Source organism: Megalops cyprinoides, chromosome 1, assembly GCF_013368585.1.
Source record: "Megalops cyprinoides isolate fMegCyp1 chromosome 1, fMegCyp1.pri, whole genome shotgun sequence".
NCBI classification, from domain to species: domain Eukaryota; kingdom Metazoa; phylum Chordata; class Actinopteri; order Elopiformes; family Megalopidae; genus Megalops; species Megalops cyprinoides.
Genome location: NC_050583.1, coordinates 25646236 through 25668349, shown reverse-complemented (window position 1 = coordinate 25668349; position 22114 = coordinate 25646236). Strand labels below are relative to the sequence as shown.

Here is a 22114-nt window from a genome sequence, read left to right as displayed (position 1 = left end):
TCTAACGTGGGGCATCTGGACAGTTCACAAAAATGATGCAGCATACACAAGATTAATCTGCATCTATCCTGCTAATGAAAATCAACGCCACCTGCAGTTAAAGCAAGGGAACTACAACCAGGTACCACTCAACCACGCTCATCCCAAACTGACTGTCACAGGTTTTGGTTACCCCTGACTGACTGATCCAAACTAATTACATAGTTACTTGCATACTTAGGCTTGGCAGGATTTCTTTTTTCCAACAAAAAAGACAGCGTTTATCTGTAAAACCACTGTGTCACCAAAGCAGTGACATGGCCTGTGGAGACCCCATCGCATGATCATTACCTGTGATCGTCCATGTCCTCGATCTGCCTCTTGACGTAGCTGTCGATCCGCTTGCGGTAGGTGCGGTTTGTCAGCTTGCCCACCATGCCCAGCCCGTAGGGCCGCTTCTCGCGGGCGAACAGCTTCTTGACGGGAACGGCGATGCGCTGGCCCCGCCGCTGCCCGCTCACGCTCACCACCTCCTGCCGCAGGCGCACCTTGGGCTGCACCAGCGTGCCCTCCTTGCCCTTGCGCCAGCCTCGCTCCAGGGGACTGGGAGGGGGGAGAGAGAGAGAGAGAGGGTCGGACCGCAACAAACACTAAACTCAGCCAACTATAGCAGAGACTGAGGAGAGGGAAAGAGGGCTGGCGAGCGGTGCCAGCCATTACATTACATTGTCGTCATTTAGCAGATGCTCTTACATAGGTTACAATTTTTCAAAGTTATCCATTTATACAGTTGGATATTTACTGAGGCAACTCTGGGTGAAATACCTTGCCCCAGGGTACAGCAGCAGTGCCCCAGAAGGGAATTGAACAAGCCACCTTTCAGTTATGAGTCCTGCTCCTTACCACTATGCTACACTACAATCCCTAGCTATCATCCTGACTGTTTACCACAGGTGAGAGGGGAAGGGCTTTCGTTATGAGGGATGTGCTGCCAGTGTGGTTGGCACCCGGCTTAAATGTGGTCTCTTTGTACATGCCCAGGTAGCTCATCTACCTGCCTCAACCTCACCCTCCCACACGCTGCCAGGACACTGAAATGGTGTGTTTGGTAAAGAGGAATGTTGCTACTGTCAGCCCTGGCCCTGCAGCATGGTGTTATACGACTATTGCATGAGTAGGGCATGTAATGACACTCATGCAAACAAGCTATGTGGTGCTTGTATCAGTGTAGAGGCAAACAGTAGCAACAGCATCAAACTGTGTGAGTGTGTGGTATGCATATGTGTGTGTTCAGTGTATACACAGTACCAGTCAAAAGTTTGGACATACCCAATTAAGATACTGTAATGGGAGGCATGCATAAAGACTTACACTTAAATTCATGGAATTTGTTTCTTATTTGTTTCTTCTCTCTTTCTTTATTGTATGAATGTATTTCCAATAAATATATGTTATTAATAAAATTAATTATTTTTAAAAATATGTTTGGATACTTTGAAGAATCTAAAATATGAGTTTTGAAGAATTCCATTTGTCTTATTTCATATTTTTGAGGTCTTAATTGTTATTCTAAAATGTGGAAAATAGTAAAATTCAAGAATAAAAGCTGCATCCAAACTTTTGACTGGTGCTGCATATGTGCGGGTGTGTATAAAGGACAGACTCACAGCATGAGGTGGCTCCTCTCCAGCTCGCTCTTGTCCAGCGCGCTGCCCGTCATGTCGCTCTCGTCTGCCGCCTTGCTCATCTCCGCCTCCTTGATGGCAGCCTCCGAGGGCGACTCGAACACCTCGTCTGCAAACGTGGAGAGCTCCTCCTGCATAAGGCCGTCCTGCAAAGGGAAGGGGTGTTGGTGACACTGCCGGGGCAGTGAGAAACACAAACCCAATCGCACATTTATTCACTAACATTTTCTACCATTCTTATGAAATCAAAAAAAACAAAAAACGAATCTACATCTGAGACACGACACCGCAGACAGTGAGCTCTATTTCACCTGTTCTTTTCAAAAACGCCTCCAGGGGGTGCTGTCATAAAAGTACAGAGATAGGCCTCAACTGCTAAATGCACTGAGCTGTAGGAAAGCATTCTGGTGGTATGGAACAGGGTCAGGGCGTACTTTAGCGGTAACAGACAGCAGCAGGGACAGCAACCAAACCAATTATGGTGCTGCGGCCTTTTTCTCACCCTGGCAAAGAAGGAGGTGTCCAGCTCGTCAGGGAAGTCCACCGTGTCCTCTTCTAGGAAACTGGCGGGGGTGAAGCTGCGTCTCTGAGTTCGCCGTAGAGTACTCTCTCGTAACGAGCGGCCCTGCATAAATAATCACACTAATCACCTTCCTGCAATCAAAGTTCCACTCACACACCACACACTCACTCACTCACACACACGGGAACAAATTCCTTGTATGTGTAAAAGCATACTTGGCCTACAAGTCTGATTCTGATTCTGATTCACACTGTAATGTTTCACATACTTCACACAGTCTAACAGCTGGGTATGGGCACCATTTCACTGTTACTCTTACTCTTGCTATTTGGTCATCTAGCACAAGGATGAAGAACCTGCTGCTTGTGGGCAACACACAGCCCATTTCCTGATCCACTGCTGCTCCTCTGAGAATCTATATGAGTTCATTATATCATAAATGGTATGCAGTGTAGTATCTCCTGCCAACTGCTGCAATCCACCCCTCAGTGTCTGTGTGAAAGAAATATACGTTTGATCCAATTTATAGGCCTTAAAGGCATTGACTCCATTTTTTCTTGGCCTGGCACAGTTTGTGCACAACGATCTGCATTCTCATTGGCCCTCTCTTTAATGAGGCGAGCCTTCCTGACAGAAAAGCCACTGGGGTTGTATAGAGAAAAGCACACAATGTACGGAATGCTTTTTTTTTGTCAGAATCAACCAATCAACTAATGATTATTTTACAAAAGGATTATTTTTAGGTGGGAAGAAAATCATTTCCTTGCTGAAAATGTGACATATATATAACTTTACACACATTAAAACATGGCAACACAAGTAAAACCTAACAATGCAAATTAATGAATGAGTCATACCAGTGATTTGTTACACCCCAGATGAAAGTTGTCTGTTATCTACAAAATGATTCTATTTTTGTCGATTTAATGGTAAAAAGTAACAGTGACAAAATGTTACTATCATTCTCTCTTAATGCTTGTTTATTAACTGGAACACAAGTATCACAGTGCCTCAAGACACTTAATTTGGGTTTGTTGCATGTTAAACCAACATGCTACAAGACAAGCTTGAGGTAAATGTTTATAGGACAGATCAGAAACTGTTTCAGAGAAGCACACAAGTCAAAACCTGCTAAGATCACACAGATAATAATCATGTCTCTGTGAGATTTCATTTATCAAGGCGATTCCATCAGTGTCAGGAATTCCAGCTCACTGCTATTACTAATGCTCACAAATGCAATGTTCCTATTTAAACACATACAGCAAAAACTGATGGACAAATGGACACCGGATGGACACATACGTGTACCTGCTAGTAGTGCTAGCACTAATGACACCTAGCTAATGAACAGAAAAATGGCAAGGCAATACAAGGCATTTCAATCTGATAATGCTACTCCTGCTTTGTTCTGGCTATTTAAATATTTAAGTCCTCTCCCACCCACACAAAATAATGCCTTGTAGCACTCTCTTGTAGAAAAGAATATATTGTGGCTACTACATTTACCTGTCAACCAACAGGTGGAGAACACCCATACACATGTAAGAGTATTTTTTTTGTTTTTCAAAAATAAGTTTGATATAAAATGAGGAAGAGGCACTCTTCTTCTTGGCTGCAAGTGCTTTCCTTTGCCGTTTCACCTTCTAGTGCCATTGTGAGCAAGTGAGAGAACGAGGGCCACTACTGTACGTAACAGTGACAAAACCTGAAATCAGGTCATCAAAATGAACTGAATTCTGGGGAACTCACCTTGACCAGAGCTGCAGCTGCCCGGAAGCTCATCTTGGCGACGGACTCCCTTTTGCGTCGGCGTGGCAGGCGGTTGAAGCCAGAACGAGAGCTGGTGAAGGAGCAGAGCGAGGCAGCGCCAGGGGTTATGGGAGTCTGCGGCACGCTATACCCGTCCACCTCCTCCACCATGCGGAAAGCTCGCCCCCGCGCCAGGGGATCCACGATCTGAGGAGGGGGAGACAGCGGTAAGCATGACACGCCGTATCTTATCCATTTATACAGCACGGTTAAGTACCATCGCAGAATCAAACTAGCAATCTTTTGGTTACCAGTCCTGCTCCTTACCACTACACCACACTGCGGCATGTATTCACAATTCATATGTTTGCAGTATCCAATAGCTAAATAAGGTTGTGATCTGATGATTAACATGGTGAAACAGAGACGGCTCGCCCAGGCCTGGGGCTTCCCCACCTTCTGCATGCCATGCTGGGAGGAGGGCACATAGAGGGGCGGGGGCGTCTCGGTGCTGGTGAGGGAGATGTTGTCCTGGCTGGGCAGGTCCATCTCCCGGATGACCTGGGGCTTCAGCTTGCCGTAGCGCTGGCTGCAGTGCCGCAGGCTCTTCCTCTGCCATTTCTGCGTGGCATCGCTGTCCTTACTGATGCCGAACCAGTCCGCCGTGCCCCTGTGACCGCAAAGCAGCGTGAAGTCAGCTCCCACAGGCCAAGCAAACACATACTGAAGCACACAATGCACACTGAGCTACAGGACACATTGCACTACTACACACACGCACACACACACGTACACACACACAGCACTACTGCAAACACATTGTCCTACAGCACACACATTGACGTCATGTGCATCACTGCGGTCAGGTTGACCGTACTCGAAACCTGAGAGATCTGAGGACTGTACTGACCAGTCAGTGATTACATCACCATTTAAATTCTGCAGTCCCAGAGGGCTGTTCATGTCAACTGTACTGTCCAAAAACTCTCTGACAAACTTAACTACTAATCAATAAAAAGTCGACAAGAAATGTTTTAGAATGAATACTTCAAGTAAGACATTAGTGGGAATATATTTAAGGTAGAGACTGCATCTAAAACTGTTTCTCATAAACAGCATTACAGTACAATTCAAAAGAGAGAAAAAACACCATTGATAAAATGGAATAGCCATGGATAAAAAAGTTCATTAAATAAAAATGGAGAGTACTCCTATTCCCTAGAGTCTATAAAGAAACAATGACTGTTATGATTACTAAGTAAAAGCACACTGCTCTGTAACATCTTCTTCACACTTCACACGGGAGACGATTTCTCATTCAACGCATTAGGCTGACAGCCCCCAGAGTCACCGCTGTACGCTCACTGCAGCTGTGCAGGACCCTGGGAAAGTGCGTCACCAGGCAGAGATGAAGAACAGCCATGGGAAAGAGAGTAACTACCTGCCCGTAACTATCAGCGTGGAAAGAGCCCAGCTGGCCAGCTCCAGAACAGCACTTCTGACAAAACAGCTCTTCTTTCAGACGCCTTTTCATCTCTTTCTTGCACATGAGTCTGTCGGTGTTCCTTTGTATTTGGATCGCCAGGCTGCACACCAGTGACTCACCTCGGACGGGTGCTGTGTATGTGTGTGTGTGTGTGTGTGTGTGTGTGTGTACAGGCGTGATGAGGCTGTGTTGTATAAATTAGAGGGAGGAAGGCAGTCTGTGTGAGCGAAGACATTCAGAGTGTTTAGAAAAGAGAGGCACTAAGTAATAACAGAGTCGACCGCTACATCATTACAGAGAGGCCGGCCGAAGGAGGCCTTTTATGGCAGTGAGGGGGGAAGAGGGGGCTGCAGGTTGTCCATTGTTGTCCTCTTTTGATGGATGTTTTTACTGGGCTTTTAGTAAAGTAACAACCAGTAACTACTTCAGCTGTAGGCCCACCTAGCATGGAGCTCTGAAACAGGAAATACAGCCCATGGAAGTTGTTCAGAAAAGCAGAGGGTGAAGTCTTCCATTTACACTTTCAAACTCGCCTCAGAGCACTCTATCTGGAGTTGGTGATGAACACCCACTCCGATTTACTCTTCTCTATGCGCTGACAAAGGTTCCCATTAGATTAGCTCTTTGCTAAACAAGTTGCATGGCAACTGGACTATAGGATGTGAGGTAGCCCTTCCCCTGGAGTATGGGTAAATGCTCACTTAACTCATCAGTCCATACTATAGCACAGCGCCATTAATCACTGCCCAAACTGTTCAGGGCCCGGAGGAAATAAGACAGTGTCTAATCGCATTAGGCGGAATGTCTCAGTATTAAGGCAGCAGAAATGGAGCTGACTGCCTGTTCTGTGATGGAAAGGGCAGGGGCACTTGCTGGATCATCGTTCGCTATAATGTCCCTGTCTCTTGGCAAAGCCGCAAACCAGAGGAGGCAACCAACAGCGGCGTCCCACACGGAAAAACAGATCAATTACCTTTTATTTCTTCAGGGTGGAGTCACTGAACAGAACGGTATTCACAGCAATTGCTTTTCCCCCCCAAGTGATTTGAGGGCTTACAGAACAATATATAGCACAGAAATGATTCTACTGCACTTGTACAGTAAAGAACCACATATACTAGAGGCAAATCTCTGCTTAAAAGGTCACACGCAAGGATTATGATCTATCGCTGTGCTCACAAAAGCATTTCAGCAACAAGCGGCATTTGTGCCAGACTAAACAATTCACTTGTTCTCCGGGAAGGAGAGAAATACTGTGAGTCACAGAGCTGCTAGCTTACACATCTGTTAGCCTTCCACTTCTGCACTGGAGGGAACAGCTGAGTCGCACGAGCCTCCACTGGAGGTATATCCGTTTGCCCGCGCAGAGCCTTACCTGTCCCGCTCATCCCAGGAGAAGGTCATGCTTCCCTCTCCCACGCCTCAGGAACCCCCATCAGAAGCAACACAAAAGTCCCAGTCCCTGCCAGCGAGTTCTGCCTCCAGGCGACAGCTCAGCTCCCAGGACTCTGCAACAGCCTCAGGCCTCTCGCAGCCACGCAAAACTCTGCGTCGGGAGAGAAGCTATGGGAGAGCCCAGGGTAGAGCGCGTCCCACGGCGGAGCGAAACTGCGGCAGAACGGCTCTGCGTGCCCCTCCGCTCGCCTGCAGCCGGCTGCTCCCCGACTCACTCCTCACCGCCTTGTTTGGGAGCGCGTGTAAACAGTGACACACTGGAACTTCCCGCGATGGGAGAGAGAGACAAAAACTGGGAGGCACGCGGCACGGGCAGGAAGAGAGAGCGAAAGAGAGAGAGAGAGAGAGAGAGAGAGAGAGGGGATGTGCCTCGACATGCCCTGCCGCTCAGGAGTCCAAAGAGCGCCTGCTCGCTGTCACAGCATGGACCTCCTGGCCGGGCTGGCACACAATCACGCAAGCTGTGGGCGCCCCTAGCATGGAGGGGGTTAAACCCACCTATGGGAGTCCTTCCTCCTCAATGTATGGTACAGCGCTAACTGGCTTGACACAGTCAGCACAGTCACGCTATTTGTGAAGCAGAAAGTTGCTACACTGCAACATCCTGAGGGCGTCTGTCACCCTCACATGTCAATCACTTTGACTGACCTTCACAAGCCGCGATCACAAGCGCTCAAACCAACCTGAGGTTCATACCTACAGCTCTCTCAAACTTCCTGTGAAATAAGACAATTACATGATATTTTTTTATAAAAAATAAAGCAAAAGGAATCATTGCTCCGCTGCTTCGATCAGCTTGCACCTTGGAGTCTACTGCTTCCTGGATTCCAGCATTACTCAATATTTTGGATCGCTCCGCAGATGGGGAGACACCCAGCTAGCACAAGAGCACAAAGAGAAAACCTTTCCCCCCAGGATAGGAAATTAAAGCTACGCTCCATTAAGGAGGACAATCAGCTCTCGACACAACCCATCTCCTGACGAGGGGTGTGTTCGTGAACTTGCCCTTGCCCGGAGCAACCTGCTGAACAAGATAACATCTGCTGCGACCGTTTTCCAGGGAACCTCCCTGAGTTCCAGTGGAAGCTCCACTTCCAGGACCCCTTACCTGCGCGATGCAGATCGCCGACCTCCACACACACAAAAAAAGGCAGGACCCGGGAGTATCCGAAAAGTGACAGAGGGCCGTGTTTACCCAGCGATCTGCTCCCCCGCTTGTTTGTGGCAGTGCTGTGTTTGCATTGCTGACATTCTTGTTGATCGCACAGGCTCTGGCACGTCACCAGAGTGCCACCCTTCCGCGACCTCCCCCTGCTATAAATAGGATGCTCGCCGCTGAAACACCTGGAGCACTGCTGCACTGCACAGAATCTAATCCCCACTTCTGACAGCCTGCCAGCAGGAAGCAAACACAGAGCAGGACGCCAGCCCCGGCTCTGGTCAATCATGTCTCTTTGAGAGTGGCACTGCAGGTCACAGATACGAGTGCAACACCGGCGGTCTTTGTGTTGTCAGGAACACCAGCTCGGTGGTTAGCTTTGATGTATTCGTCATCAAACAACAGGCTGGGAATACAACTTAATCCCACAAAGGCTGATTCAAAGGGCCTTTGAAGCTACGCAGGTGTCTTTGTCAAGCTTGGATGTGGGGAAAGAACTTCACTACTGCGTGTGCGGGGACTCCGGCCTCCTCCCATTCCACATATTGAAAAATAACATGTTTGGTTATAGTCACAATTAAGATGATAATTATTTCATTATGGCATGGCTGTGTGGATGGGTTGCATCATAGCTACACGATTTTGAACAAGGCTGTGCAAATTATACAGATGCTTGATACATAATATGCACAATTACTCCTGATTACCCTTCCAGAAGAACCTATTGTGTTCACTTACCTGCCTAAGACTGGACTAAACTGTGGAACAATGGAATGTCCCAGTGTTATGGTCTACATTCTATTGCATCTACAATAGTCACATTTCCAGTGTTGGTTTGAAGTCATCGAATTTTGAGGGTACTCCCCAGTTCTTTGGCTTCCCAGTCCCCCCTCCCCACCCCTGCAGTGAGCAGAGGGGGGGCTTGCGTTCCCCCCTGTGGTACCTGAGGAAGATTTTGGACAGGGACTGACGCCTCCGGGGAACACGGCGGCCGGCCCGCTGCCCTTTAATGGGCACAGTGTTAATCCGCTCAAAGTGCACCCTCTTTCCGCTGGAGACGGGCAGAGCAGGGGGGGCAGGGGGAAGGGCAACGCAGGAAGGAAGGAGGGAAAACGGGAAACAGGAAACAGGGCAGGTGAAGAGAAAAAGAGAGAGGTCAGCTGGAAGAAGACGAGAGTGAGTCGGAGATGACAGACCGCTCGTGCCAACATGCAGAGGCATGCGGACGATCTGCGGCAGGCAATCTGAAGGACAGGGTCACGGTCAAGGCTTGCATTCACATTCACACACACACACACACACACACACACATAATCACACGGTCACATGGTCACGAGGTGAGGGTAACACACTACAGCCATGCACGCACGTACAGACGCTGTTCTGGGAATGCACGAGGCACAAGCACACATCGGCAGACACACGCAATGTCACAGGGACACAGACACAGAACACTCCACACCAGCTCAGGTTTACAGCAGTTTACTCTATCTGGGGCTCCACTCCAGATCATTAGCAATCAAAAGGAGTGGAGCCGAAGGGGAGAAACAGGCTGTATAAGAAATCATAAATCCACCCTGTCAAAGCTGTTAAGCGCTGGCTAAATGAATGGTAAAAGTGTCAAATAAAACGAGGGTCCAATCACAGGCATGCTGCGCCACGTGGCCACTTGAGCCGATGAAGACACAGCATGGCTCACCCGCACTCCGTCCTGCACAGACACAGAACAGCACCATGCACACACCACCCCAGTATCTCCCAATCCACACGCCACAAAAAGCCGTGCATCTTGATGGAAATGATTACACCGACAAAATGAATGGCACCATGCTGACGTTTCAACTGAACATTTCATCGAAAGAGTGGAAAAGTGGAAATATATATTTAATTCATTCCAATTTACATCAATAAACACTTCAATAAAAAATTCAGGAGAAGTCTGCAACCTATACTTGCTTTACACTTCTGCCCCCTGCTGACAAGACTGCATCATTACCACAAATCACAAATAGAGCGCAGACATCTGCATTGCTTCAGCAAATATAAACATTTATGTTCATGGAAGACACTTTAAAACGGTCTGGGAAAGAGCCAAAAATAGGGGGACAGCAAAAAATGTGGGAACACATTTGAAAACATAAATGTGTATAATGAATAAAAGTGTGTAGGTGAGTGTGTGTGTGTGTGTGTGTGTGTGTGTGTGTGTGTGTGTGAGTGTGTGTGTGTGTGTGTGTGTGTGTGTGTGTGAGTGTGTATGTGTGTGTAGGTGAGTGTGTGTGTCTGTGTAGGTGAGTGTGTGTGTGTGTGTGTGTATGTGTGTGTGTGTGTGTGTGTGTGTAGGTGAGTGTGTGTGTGTGTGTGTATTTGTGTGTATGTGTGTGTGTGTAGGTGAGTGTGTGTGTGTGGGTGTCGGTGTGTGTGTGTGTATGTGTGTGTGTGTGTAAGAGCGAGAGAGAGAGAGAGAGAGAGAGAGAGAGAGAGAGAGAGCGAGTGTGGGCAGATGTATACGTGCCTGTGTGTGTGTGTGTAGATGCATGCGTGTGTCTGTGTGTAGAGTGGATGGGTGTGAGAGCGGTGGAGGGCCGGGGCTCCTACCTCTTGATGGTCTGTGTGATGGAAGGCTGGCGCTGCAGGACGGGCCGGCGGAGCTCACGGAGCTCGCGGGGCTCACAGGCCGGGGAGCCGAGGTGCGTGTTGTCTGCCGGCATGCTGATACTGCGTAGGAAGCCCTGCCGCTTCACAGGCTGCAGGAGATAGACATGCAGTCACATCCAGCACAGACCCACACAGGACAGAGACACACAGTCACATCCAGCACAGACCCACACAGGACAGAGACACACAGTCACATCCAGCACAGACCCACACAGGACAGAGACACGCAGTCACATCCAGCACAGACCCACACAGGACAGAGACACACAGTCACATCCAGCACAGACCCACACAGGACAGGGACACGCAGTCACATCCAGCACAGACCCACACAGGACAGAGACACGCAGTCACATCCAGCACAGACCCACACAGGACAGGGACACACAGTCACATCCAGCACAGACCCACACAGGACAGAGACACGCAGTCACATCCAGCACAGACCCACACAGGACAGAGACACACAGTCACATCCAGCACAGACCCACACAGGACAGGGACACGCAGTCACATCCAGCACAGACCCACACAGGACAGAGACACGCAGTCACATCCAGCACAGACCCACACAGGACAGAGACACACAGTCACATCCAGCACAGACCCACACAGGACAGAGACACACAGTCACATCCAGCACAGACCCACACAGGACAGAGACACGCAGTCACATCCAGCACAGACCCACACAGGACAGAGACACGCAATCACATCCAGCACAGACCCACACAGGCTACAGGAGAGAGACATGCAGTCACATCCAGCACAGACCCACACAGGACAGGGACACACAGTCACATCCAGCACAGAGCCACACAGGCTACAGGACAGAGACACAGTCACATCCAGCACAGACCCACACAGGCTTTAGGACAAAGGCACAGAGTAACAGACCAGGGAGGGAGGGAGGGCCAGGGAAGAGCCACTTGCCACTGCACTGTGAAAAAGGCTGTACAGACAACACCACATGCAATCTAGAACTTAGCTATTCTTACCACCACTATGCTGATGGAGGCAAACAATTAGGTATTTATTGTTGAATTGTATTAAAAATCTGCAATTCAGAGAATGAAAGTCCTCCTGGACTTCCTGAATTAATCCTGGAGCATGAACTAAAGCATTACAAACTGTCTCTGTGCTGCAGCACACTACACAGTACTCAAAGCTGTACTCTGACTTGATGTATTTTCTAATGTATCAGACACCTAAAACTCATGACTGGCAGGCAGCTCTGGTTAAATCTAAGCTCAAGAAATTAATGACTCACTGGAGAGGACGTTGACTCATCGATTTTTGCTGATTACTAATGTATGCATATAGAAACCTACACTGAATAGTTGTGTCAATATGTTCTTCACACTAAGCACAGCACACAATCCTTTGTGGGTAGTGCAACCACTGCACAGTATCACCATAATCACCAGTCCTTTCTGCTTCAGGTGAGGCTGGATTTCAGAATGAGCAATGCTTAGGAACAATCTCTTGCACTGCTTCTCAAATATCAAATGGTAAGTCCCTGAAAAGAAACATACCAGCAGTACAGCATTGCCATTCACTCTCGTATAGCCTGATACCCTCAGCGCAAATCTTAAGAGGGTGAATTGAATTTGTGGAGACTAGAAGCACTGTTGAAGTACTGGCTCACACATGTTAAAACACCCACATTCTGTCACTCAAGAGGAAAAATGTGCTGACACTGGGACTTAATCTTGGCACACTGGAATCTGACTGGTTAATCGTTAGAAATACCCATTGAGAATGCTGAGGAAATCATTCTAGATCCCACCCACTACAGTCTTCCTCTGTGGCACCATTCCATTCCTCTGCCTGTTTAAGCAGATCCATTCAAACCTGCCCTCTTTCCCAGGTTAACTACTCTCCCGTACATGCTGGTAAGTAGAGGCCCTTAGAGGCAAAAGGAGGGAGACAAAGGAGCAGAGACATTATGGAAGGATCCAGGGAGTGGGAGGGAATTTGAGACTGCAGAGTGCAGACACAGGCAGTACCTGGATGAAGGTGGGGGGCTCGTCCAATGACACCTGAGTGGGCGGGATGTCCAGCTTCAGCCATGGCGGCTTCTTCCTCTGCAGGCTGCTGCTGCTCTGGTGCCGCGGCTCAGCCATCCTCACTGCCCCTCCCCACGCCGGCCAGCTGCAGAGTCAGAGAGAGACACAGGGTCACACAGAGACTCACACACAATAACACAGGCAGAAACAGTGGAGTACACAGAGAGAACCACACAGCACAGAGACAGGGTCAAACAAAGACACAGTAACGCTGGCAGAAATGCACAAGCACAAACCCACTAACAGAGGTGGAAATATACAGAGACACACAGACCACTGCTGGCACACACACACACACATGCACATACGTACACTTTCGACATACACAGACTGTCACTGAGTCGCAGACAGCATCCCCCACTGCAGCGCATGTGATCATGCTGGTTGTAACACAGTGTCAACACTTCAACACTCCCACATGATATACAATATGTGTATCACACAGGAAGTATTGAAATCCAGCTTCTTCAATCTGACTACAGAATTATTCCCCAGCTTAACTGGACAAATGGATCAGGCAAGGAGAGCGCTCTCACACATAGTAATTTATATCCCAAGTGGGAGGCAGATTTATCCATGCTGACTGAGGTGAAATGCTTTGACATTTGACAAAAACTACTGCTTCACATATCTTACCTAATCAAATCACTTAGAGTAAGCCTATTATATACAATACAGTACACACAAACAAAAGGAAGAATGAACAAATTAATCAATCAATCAATTGCAAGTCAAGTACAATGGACAAACTCTTGTGAAACTGGTCTTTGACAGGAGAACTGTAATAACATGCTGAAAGACATGTGCTTTTTTGTGTCTGCCCAGGCACACTCTTGCTGATGTTCTTGGCAGTGGCTGGGTGTAATGTAAGATCTATGGCAGCCAACTTGTCAATCTATTAACACTTCTTAGATTTGGTCAATTTGCCATGGATTTTAAAGAACTATGGGATGTTTCACCACTTTTTCCATGATGCAAATAGGGTTTTCAAGGACCGTGAGAGGCCTGGGAATCCCAGAAGTCTCCACATCATCATGGCACATCTACATCCCTTAACACAGGGCTACTCTGAATATGTCCTCCTTTTTGCCTGTTGCACTTGACCCAAATGAATAATAAGATACTCCACTCCAAGAAACAAGGTTTGCAGGCCTGATCCATCTGGCGGTCACGCTAAAAAGCAGGCGGACAAATGTCAGATGGATATCAAAGCAACACACTGCAGTTCTGTTCCACAAGGTGGCACTGACACCACTGGAATGGCACTCCGTACAGCATAAGCCATGCAACAGGGCAGGCCTTCCACAGCTCCCCTGTTATAAAACCGCTGCCCTTAAAGCTGAATCCGCACCACAAAAAAAGCGACGCAGAACAGACCACATCTGTTTATTTGTATTCAGAGACGCACGCTGAACCATTTAGCGCAGCGCCATAAATATTTGCGCTGCGCGAGTAGGAAGGTTTATTGTGATGAGATTATTCTTTGAGTGGCTGTTTGGAGCGGATTTGGACCGGTTCCCACATTGTCATTAAATGTTAGTGTTCACTATCCACAGTGCGGTGTGGCACAGGCATTGTGATTTTTTTTTGCCCTTATTATATTACCGCAGGAGTCCCTTGCTTTAGTCCCGTAATGAGGTCTTATTCATCACCAGCACGGAACGCCCTCGAAACTGCGCGCGCATACACAGGAACTTCAGGATCAAAGGCGAGGGTGACTAATCTCCTACGTAATCAGCAGGCCACACACATAAACCTACACTGAAACCCGCGCAAGCCGCACTTGGCTCGGGTCTCCACAAAAGAGGCGGGAAAACAGACAAGGGGACAAATAAGGATGTCCGATAGCACAAACAAAAAAAAAAAGAGTCATTTATCAACCATGACTGAGCGAGAGGACATTTATTTAATCCGGAATCCAAGTCAGTGCTCTTTTGAGAGAGCTCCTGGCAGGAAGAGTGACTGAAGTGCGCCCGGGTCCAAAGAAAAGGCTTCACGTTCCCTGACTGTCGCACGCGTCACTCACACACACTCTCGTCTGCCAGAGAAGCCAAAAGAGGAGGTGCTGATCTCACCTTGATCTTCGCCACTTCCTCAGAGGCGATCATGCTGCATCATGCCTTCAGATTTCTAATTGTGGCCTGGATTCTTTGGCAGTCACACGTCACTACCCACTCTAATTTGCTTTGAATCGGCTGCAGGGTCCTGTTTTGTGAGTTCTCATATGGAGCGTGAATGAGAGCGATTATGACATGCTTGCCAGTTTAGTCATACAGTGCTAATGGAGGCATCAGCCTCACTGTCTGCAGTGAGCCCAAGCAATGATGCCCGTGCTGACTAACTACACAGCACCATAGCAGGGGGGCAGAGGAGCAGCTAATTCCAGCACCAGGGGTACAGTCTGGCCTCCAAAAGTGCGCTTGCATGTACGAGGCACCCGCAGCGTTAACATGGCAGCCAACAGTGGACTGCTGGCTTGCAGCATGGCCCGGCAGCCGAGTGATGACATCTCTAATGCATGGGGCGTCTGCTGCAGAGGGGCAGACATAGAGACCGCCAGGCATTTTTACTGAGTGAGAGGCAGCCACCCACAGAGGCCGCCAGCCACCACACCACCAGTGTCATGTTCTTCTAACCCAAGAAGTCTGAAGAGACACCCAAAGAGGCAGGCTGATGAACTGCGGGTCACCCAACTTTTGGCGACCGATCTGTTCAGCTTAAGTGGCTGTGTGCCTCCATTCTGTCTTTCTGCACCTCCCGCATAAGGTTCAAGTAGGGGCGGACACTTCAGTGAGGGCTGCCCAGAAACGGCTCACCCTCAGTCCGACCAGACAGAAGACACTGCTGAGTGACACCCCCACCCTGCCCCAGCGTGCAGACTCCAGGAAGAGAGGGAAAGCCGAGCTCTCCCTCTGAGCTGAGACAGACCACCCACTGCCAGATTAATGCCCAAAACAGACTGACAGCCCGGGGCCAGAGTTTCATTCATTTGATCGGTGTCGCCGGTGTCAAACTGCGGCCTTGGTGGATGGAACCACAAGGTCTAACATGTGCTGATGCAGACGTGTTATGAGTCTGTGTGTTGTACTCAGGGCAGGGTGGCTTACGGTCTCATTGGCACAGTAAAATGGACAAAAGGATCCCTGGGCCTGCTGGGACTGATGCTCAGCCCAGCTACGTCTTGTGTGTGCTGGATCTGTGCTGAAGTGCCCTGGGGTCCACATCTGTGAGGCTTGTATTTCAGTAGCGCCTCTGCTCCTTCCTGCTGTGTGCCAGCCCACACTTCCTGCCTGTGCTCAATCGTCTCTCAGCCAATAAGCAGCCACAGCGTGCGCGCCAAAGCAGCAAAGTCTGAGGCTGCTGCCATACTCATCTATCTACAAAGTCTGCCTTTCTCTGTCTCTCTCTGTATGCCTGTTTGTCTCCTTTCGCTCTGTTTTTCTTTTCGACTCCTTCTCTTTCTCTCTCTCTCTCTCTCTCTCTCTCTTTCCATTGGTCTCCACTCTCTCTCTCACCCCGTCGTTGTCTACACCCACAGACACAGCAGTCCCCAGCCAGTCTGGCCACTGTCACCATAACGGATCACCGCTGTGGGTGAGTGTACTGAATGGGTGCGGACCACGATGCCAAATGCTGAGCAACTTGCCACAGCCCAAAGGCCAAACCCCAGCCTTGGAAGAACGGCTGTGTGTTTTGGAGGAATAGCTCACATTCTCCTCCACTAACGGCACATCACATGACATCCTTGAACACATCTGATGCTAGTATAACTATATGCTGCTGTACCTCTGTGTTTATCATACTGAGCTGGGCTGGCTGTTGGGAAGGCCTCCAGGACACAGCCTATGAGTGACAGTGCAGCAGAGGGAGGAGAGGACAGCCGCTGTGACCTGTACAGTGACGTCACAGCAGCGCTGTCCCCTCGTGTGGATGTGGCAGACTCCCACCCCACGCCGTGCACGGGCTGTAGCTGCTATCAGGAGGAGGTCCCTGTGCAAGCCGGAGGGAATTTCAATGAGATTTCCACGAAGAGGACATTTGAGTTGAGCGTGTACTCAATTTTACACATGGCTGCCGTCCAAGGCCTCTGGATGGCTCATTTGCCGAAGGTTTTCATTTTCAAATTAAAAAAGTCCACCTCACAGAATAGAGCATTGCCTTCTTCCAGCCACTGTCTCACCCATCTCCACAGATCTGAAAGTTCGGCAACAGTCTTTTGCTCATAACAATTGGTCCTCAAACCTTAGGTTTCAGCACCACAGCCAAATGCAACAAACCCTGTACTATCCAACGCTAGAATACCACCCAGTCAGCCCAAACTGGGGGTGTTTCCAAACCCCAAGATAATAGGACATCCGCCCAGAGCTAATGGCTAAGGAGAGTGTATTGAAACAACAGTTCAGTTGTTCTTTAGTTCACTTTGAAGAAGGCCCAATCCTTCTGTGGTGGACTTACGACCCTATGTCCTCTTTCAAGGAAAGTAAACAAAATACTTTTATTCTGAAATGGCATCCCACCAGCACAGCCCCACCTTATCCTACTGACACATTCCCCTAAACACACAAACTCACAACAGGTCACACAGTACACACATTGCATCAGATTATGTATCACATTCCAACAAATTAGCACTAAAATCGCAGGGGAACAAAGTCAATATCATTCTTCCTCTGTATCACACTAACCAGACGATGCCTGTTTCTCAGTAGCCATTTTAAGATTTTACCAACTCGTTCCCTGCTTGTTTAATGCATGTTTTCACATCAAGATTCAGATCTTCAGAGCACAAGCTTTAAAACACTTTGCTGTGGTGGGTGAGATTAGCTGCCTGCTGCCGAGATTGCTTCAGCCAAATGTCTGTTACGCACTGCCACTTACCCTTGAAAGACGAGAGATTTAAAACAGCGCAGCGTGCTTTTGAACACTAGGCCTAATTGCTGTTTTTCCACAGCTAATTTTAGTTCGCAGCACATTGTGAGTGTGCCACTACAGTAGTGGGGAATCAGCGCAATGGCAGACAAAACAAACAGGGCGGGCCAAGGTCTGGCCAGACACAGGGGGGCTGCCTCCCTCCAGAGTGCCTTTAAGTAAGCGCTCCGTTCTCCTCCTGTGAGCTGCAAGGCACTGGTGTGCCGCGACTGCCCGTTTCTGCCTCAACAGCAGCGATCGATTCAGGCCTTTATACGGCGTAGTAAATTTGGGTCACTTGACTGCAGCGCAGCAGGATCATAAACACTCAAATGACAATAAACAGCGGCTCTGAGAAACTAAAGCCCCACACTCCAAACAGACACTTTTCAGGGGATTCTGGGTAGAGGGACATTTGTGGGGACCTGTTGCAGATCACCCGAAGGAAAACAGAGGAGGCTGGCATTGCTTCTTATTTGTTTCCATCCCTCGCTCCCTGCCTCTCACCTCACCCCACCGCACTCGTGAGCAGAGCGGCACTTGATGCCTGATGTTAAATGACACTTCCTCTCAAGGCTCCGTTTCAGAAATAGCTCCTTTTTTTCATCTCCGAAAGGCAAAAACAATTGCACTATTGAAAACTAAATATAATATCTACACAGACGTTCCATGCTACCTCCTACCACCCTTGTTGCCATTAGCTTGACAGAGCATTGTACAAAGAGTTGGATATTTTTATAGCATGAAAGACAAAATAAAAAAAAATGTTCCATATAACACGCACACAATTCCATATAACCTAATTCAAACAATTAGCCATGGAATGGAATGCAGAAATGTGGTTTATTATTAAACTGAGGGCTGTTCTTAATTTTTTTAATACCACAAATATTTCAAGCATTTCACAAGTTTATTACAGACATACCAGTCTCAGAAAATGAGGGACAAAAAATGAGAGGGGCAAACATGAAGAACAACTGATCCGCGAGGTGCCCCTGCACTGCACTGAATCTTATCATTAATCCAAATGGGCAGCACTCTGGTAGTTTCCTGTTATGCACGTCGCTTTAGTGATACGAATGGCCTGTGCAGCGTGGATCTGAAGACTGGCCCATCCTATCGCTTTGATCCAGATGTCCCACCCAGTTGGACGGAGCGGCAGACAGATGTCCACGTGCTGTCAGCGTGTGGGTCTGAAATGGATGACCTCATTCATCTGTGCCGAGGGAAGGCTGGACACTTCCTTCCTGAGAGCAACGTGTCCGGCCCCGGGCTGCAGTCCCTCTCCACACACAGGCTGGATGGCTGCACACGTTTACACCAGCTGCGCCTCAGCCCAGACACACACATACACATACTCCCACACACACTCACACACACACGTACTCAGTCACACCACTTACTCATCCACACATAAACATACGCACACGCACGTACTCACAAACACAGACACACAGACACATATGTACACACTTGACTCTTACACATAAGCACACACATACACTCACAACCTACTCTACAGCACACAAAACACACAAAATTTCCTCTCAAATATACCTATACACACACACACACACACACACCTTTCTTTCTTAGGTACACTGCACTTCAAACATCCCACTTTAATATCATGATCTCTGAACACACAAGAGAAGTTCCAACGCTGGAGGAAATAATGACCGTCTTGACCACCCCAGAGTGTCAGCTTGTCACAACCTGCTTGCTAATCGCTATTTCCCATGTCAGTAGCTTAGCCAGCTTAAACAATGAAAACACTAGGAGCAAAGACAAGAATGGAACAAAGGAACAAAAACAATATCGTTATTTTTTTGGACTGGATCACAGATTTGACAATTAAAGCTTGTTCAGAGGAGCAGTTGTGACTGTTCAAACCAGGGGTATGAGCACTTACAAAACAGATCTATTTATAGGTTCAGGAAACAGATCAGTCACACAAAAAAGGAGATTTCCCCTCACTTATACTTCAGAGGCTAAACTCCTGAATTAACCTTTAAAGGAAGGAGCTTTAAGGGGATAAGTCTGCTGATTATTAATGCCATCAGAATCCACAAATCCAAAAAGAAGGAAGATAAATGCAGATTAACAGTACTGATGCAAATAGTAATGTACTATTTCAAGAGTTTTACATGCTACATCCTGTTAAATTATGCCGTAGCAGGCTGTAGATACAGCCTGTAACACGGGCCACAAGTACAATGTATCCTCCTTTCTGGAGAGTTCACAGCCATTGGTAGCAAAGTGGTGCTGTCACAATCAGTCAGTCAGTCATTCAGTTTGGAATAAACTCAAAACTCCATGAGCAGAATCCAGCAGCTGAGATATTATACCTGCTGATTATATGGGAACACGTATGACAACACAGCACAAAAAACACAGAGCTCATACCTAATGTCAAAATATGCCACACACCATACAAAAACACTACTTTCCCATACATAGCACTGTTCATATGTTATTGAGTGTACAGTTCCAAAACTTCACAGGTATTTGAAAATATATCATGTATCTACAATGAAAGTGATGGCAATTGATACATTTCTAACACTAATCAACTATCCAGAGCAACTCGCATACACACTAATCATGCATTTATATAGCTGGATGTTTACTGAGGCAATTCAGTCAGCACTGCATCCATCTGGGAATCGAACTGGCAACCCTTGGATTACGAGCCCTGAATATGAAAGAATGCATGTATATTAAAAAGTCATCTTTCTTTGTCTAGGGTGAAAAGGCACAGACGTAAATCTCCTCTCTTTTGTCTCACGAGGCCCGAACTCATGACGGTCCCATGGTGCGCTCTGTGACTGGGCCGACTGGAGTTCACCCGGGAGAGCTGCGAAAGGCAGCATTGTTCCCGAGGAGGGCGAGAATGCACACAGAAATATCCACAGGCATCTGATCTGGCTCTTTGCCCAACCTGACGTCGGTGGGGACCGTCGAGAGGCAGAATCCATCACCCTCGTCTCAGAGGCGCCCCCCCCCCCGCGCCAATCTCGTGTTCTTATGTGTTACAGCCTCAGTTGTGTAACTCTCGCCCATGTGAATGCCGTGTGTCCTGTCTATGCGCTGTTGCTGCTGTGTAGCGCCCTTTATCTCACGGGCACAGTTTATCCCACGCAGTGAAATTAAGGATCGCAACAAATCTTATCATCAGAAAGGAGCAGCAGGCTTTGTGTTTCGCCGGCAGCTTTTGCACACAGATTGAAAGCTTAAAAGTGAACATCAGCATCAGTGGGCTGTCACACAACGCTGGACCAATGCTGATTGGGCATCAGACCTGAGACCACCTGCTGTAAAACAGGCTCCGTGCTGTACTCTCTCTGCAGTTAACACCAGTGTGAAAGGATTGCAGCTTTCCGCAGAGCGGAGCAGATGCCGGGATGGATTTTCAACAGAGCTTTGGGAAGAGGAAGGAGGGTCGAGCGAAGGGGCTCCTCGCTCGTCTGGCGCACCGCCTGGCAGCCGCTCCGCTCACATGCAAGGAAATGCCTCACATGCCACCAGGCAGCGCGGGCCCGCAGCTGACTCGCACCATCGAGGCCTCTGATACGGCGAAGCGTGACCATGACACGCGCCACGACAGGCCGTCTAACCAGCACCTCATTCTGACATCTGTAAAAACACACACACACACACACACACACACACACTTCCCCAAGACAGGGCTAGAACAGGTAACCAGGTGACTCAGTGGGAGGGGCGGATGTCAATCATACAGTGTTCGCTCATTCACAGCTCACCCTATTGGCTCGCGGCTGGAAGACGTTGTCCTCGCGAAGACACGTTTATACCTTGAGGAAAGTGAAAGCTTGGTAAATGAGGTGTGTGAATGGTGCATTGTACTTAAGGAGAACGATGTGTTCCGGCGAATAAAAACGAATGTCGTGAAGACATGTACTGGGGCAAATGAAAAAGGACTTGTGTTTTGAAGTAAATAAATCACAATTCAAAAGGTGTCACATGTTTCATATTAATGTCGACACTAATTACCAATATGTTCCTGCTATAAAAGATGTTTTAAAATCAAAATTTTAATAGGTGGTGCCCGAACTGCAGGTCAATCTGCCACAGAAGCAGCAAAATTATTTATTACTATTTATTTATTTATTTATTTATTTATGTCAAGGGGGGCACTTTCGAATATTATGATGTCTGCCAAACAAGGAAAAACCACATCAGGAAAAAGGAACAGTGGTCACAAGTCGAAGCTCACCAATGGGGATGGACAGACAAACAGGATGGTTGCAAAAAAACACTATAACAGCCTCAAAAATGACCACAGAACTGAATATACACCTCCGCAACCCAGTCTTAACAAAAAGCAAATGCCATAAGCTTCACAAAGCTGAGCTTTATGGTAGGGCAACCATTCACAAACCACTTAACACCAAGTCCAAAGCATAACAATGGTGGTGTAAT

General features: G+C 48.1%; 1 protein-coding gene across 7 annotated transcripts in view; it reads right to left on the bottom strand.

The window, feature by feature from the left end:
• rhbdf1b (rhomboid 5 homolog 1b (Drosophila)) overlaps positions 1 to 22114 on the bottom strand; it is a 75643-nt gene that overhangs the window by 6782 nt on the left and 46747 nt on the right. For 2 of the 7 annotated variants that reach the window (XM_036535895.1, XM_036535891.1), the window contains exons 2-9: positions 12704 to 12848; positions 10635 to 10783; positions 8983 to 9090; positions 4396 to 4609; positions 3940 to 4146; positions 2167 to 2289; positions 1647 to 1837; positions 331 to 582 (exon numbers count right to left, since the gene is read on the bottom strand). In XM_036535895.1, the coding sequence (XP_036391788.1) occupies positions 331 to 582; positions 1647 to 1837; positions 2167 to 2289; positions 3940 to 4146; positions 4396 to 4609; positions 8983 to 9090; positions 10635 to 10783; positions 12704 to 12820 (1361 nt within the window). In that variant the 5' untranslated portion in view covers positions 12821 to 12848. Of the gene's footprint in view, positions 1 to 330; positions 583 to 1646; positions 1838 to 2166; positions 2290 to 3939; positions 4147 to 4395; positions 4610 to 6800; positions 7032 to 7988; positions 8272 to 8982; positions 9091 to 10634; positions 10784 to 12703; positions 12849 to 22114 lie in introns of those variants that run through there. The other 5 variants (XM_036535896.1, XM_036535897.1, XM_036535898.1 and 2 more) reach the window with 5 other exon arrangements.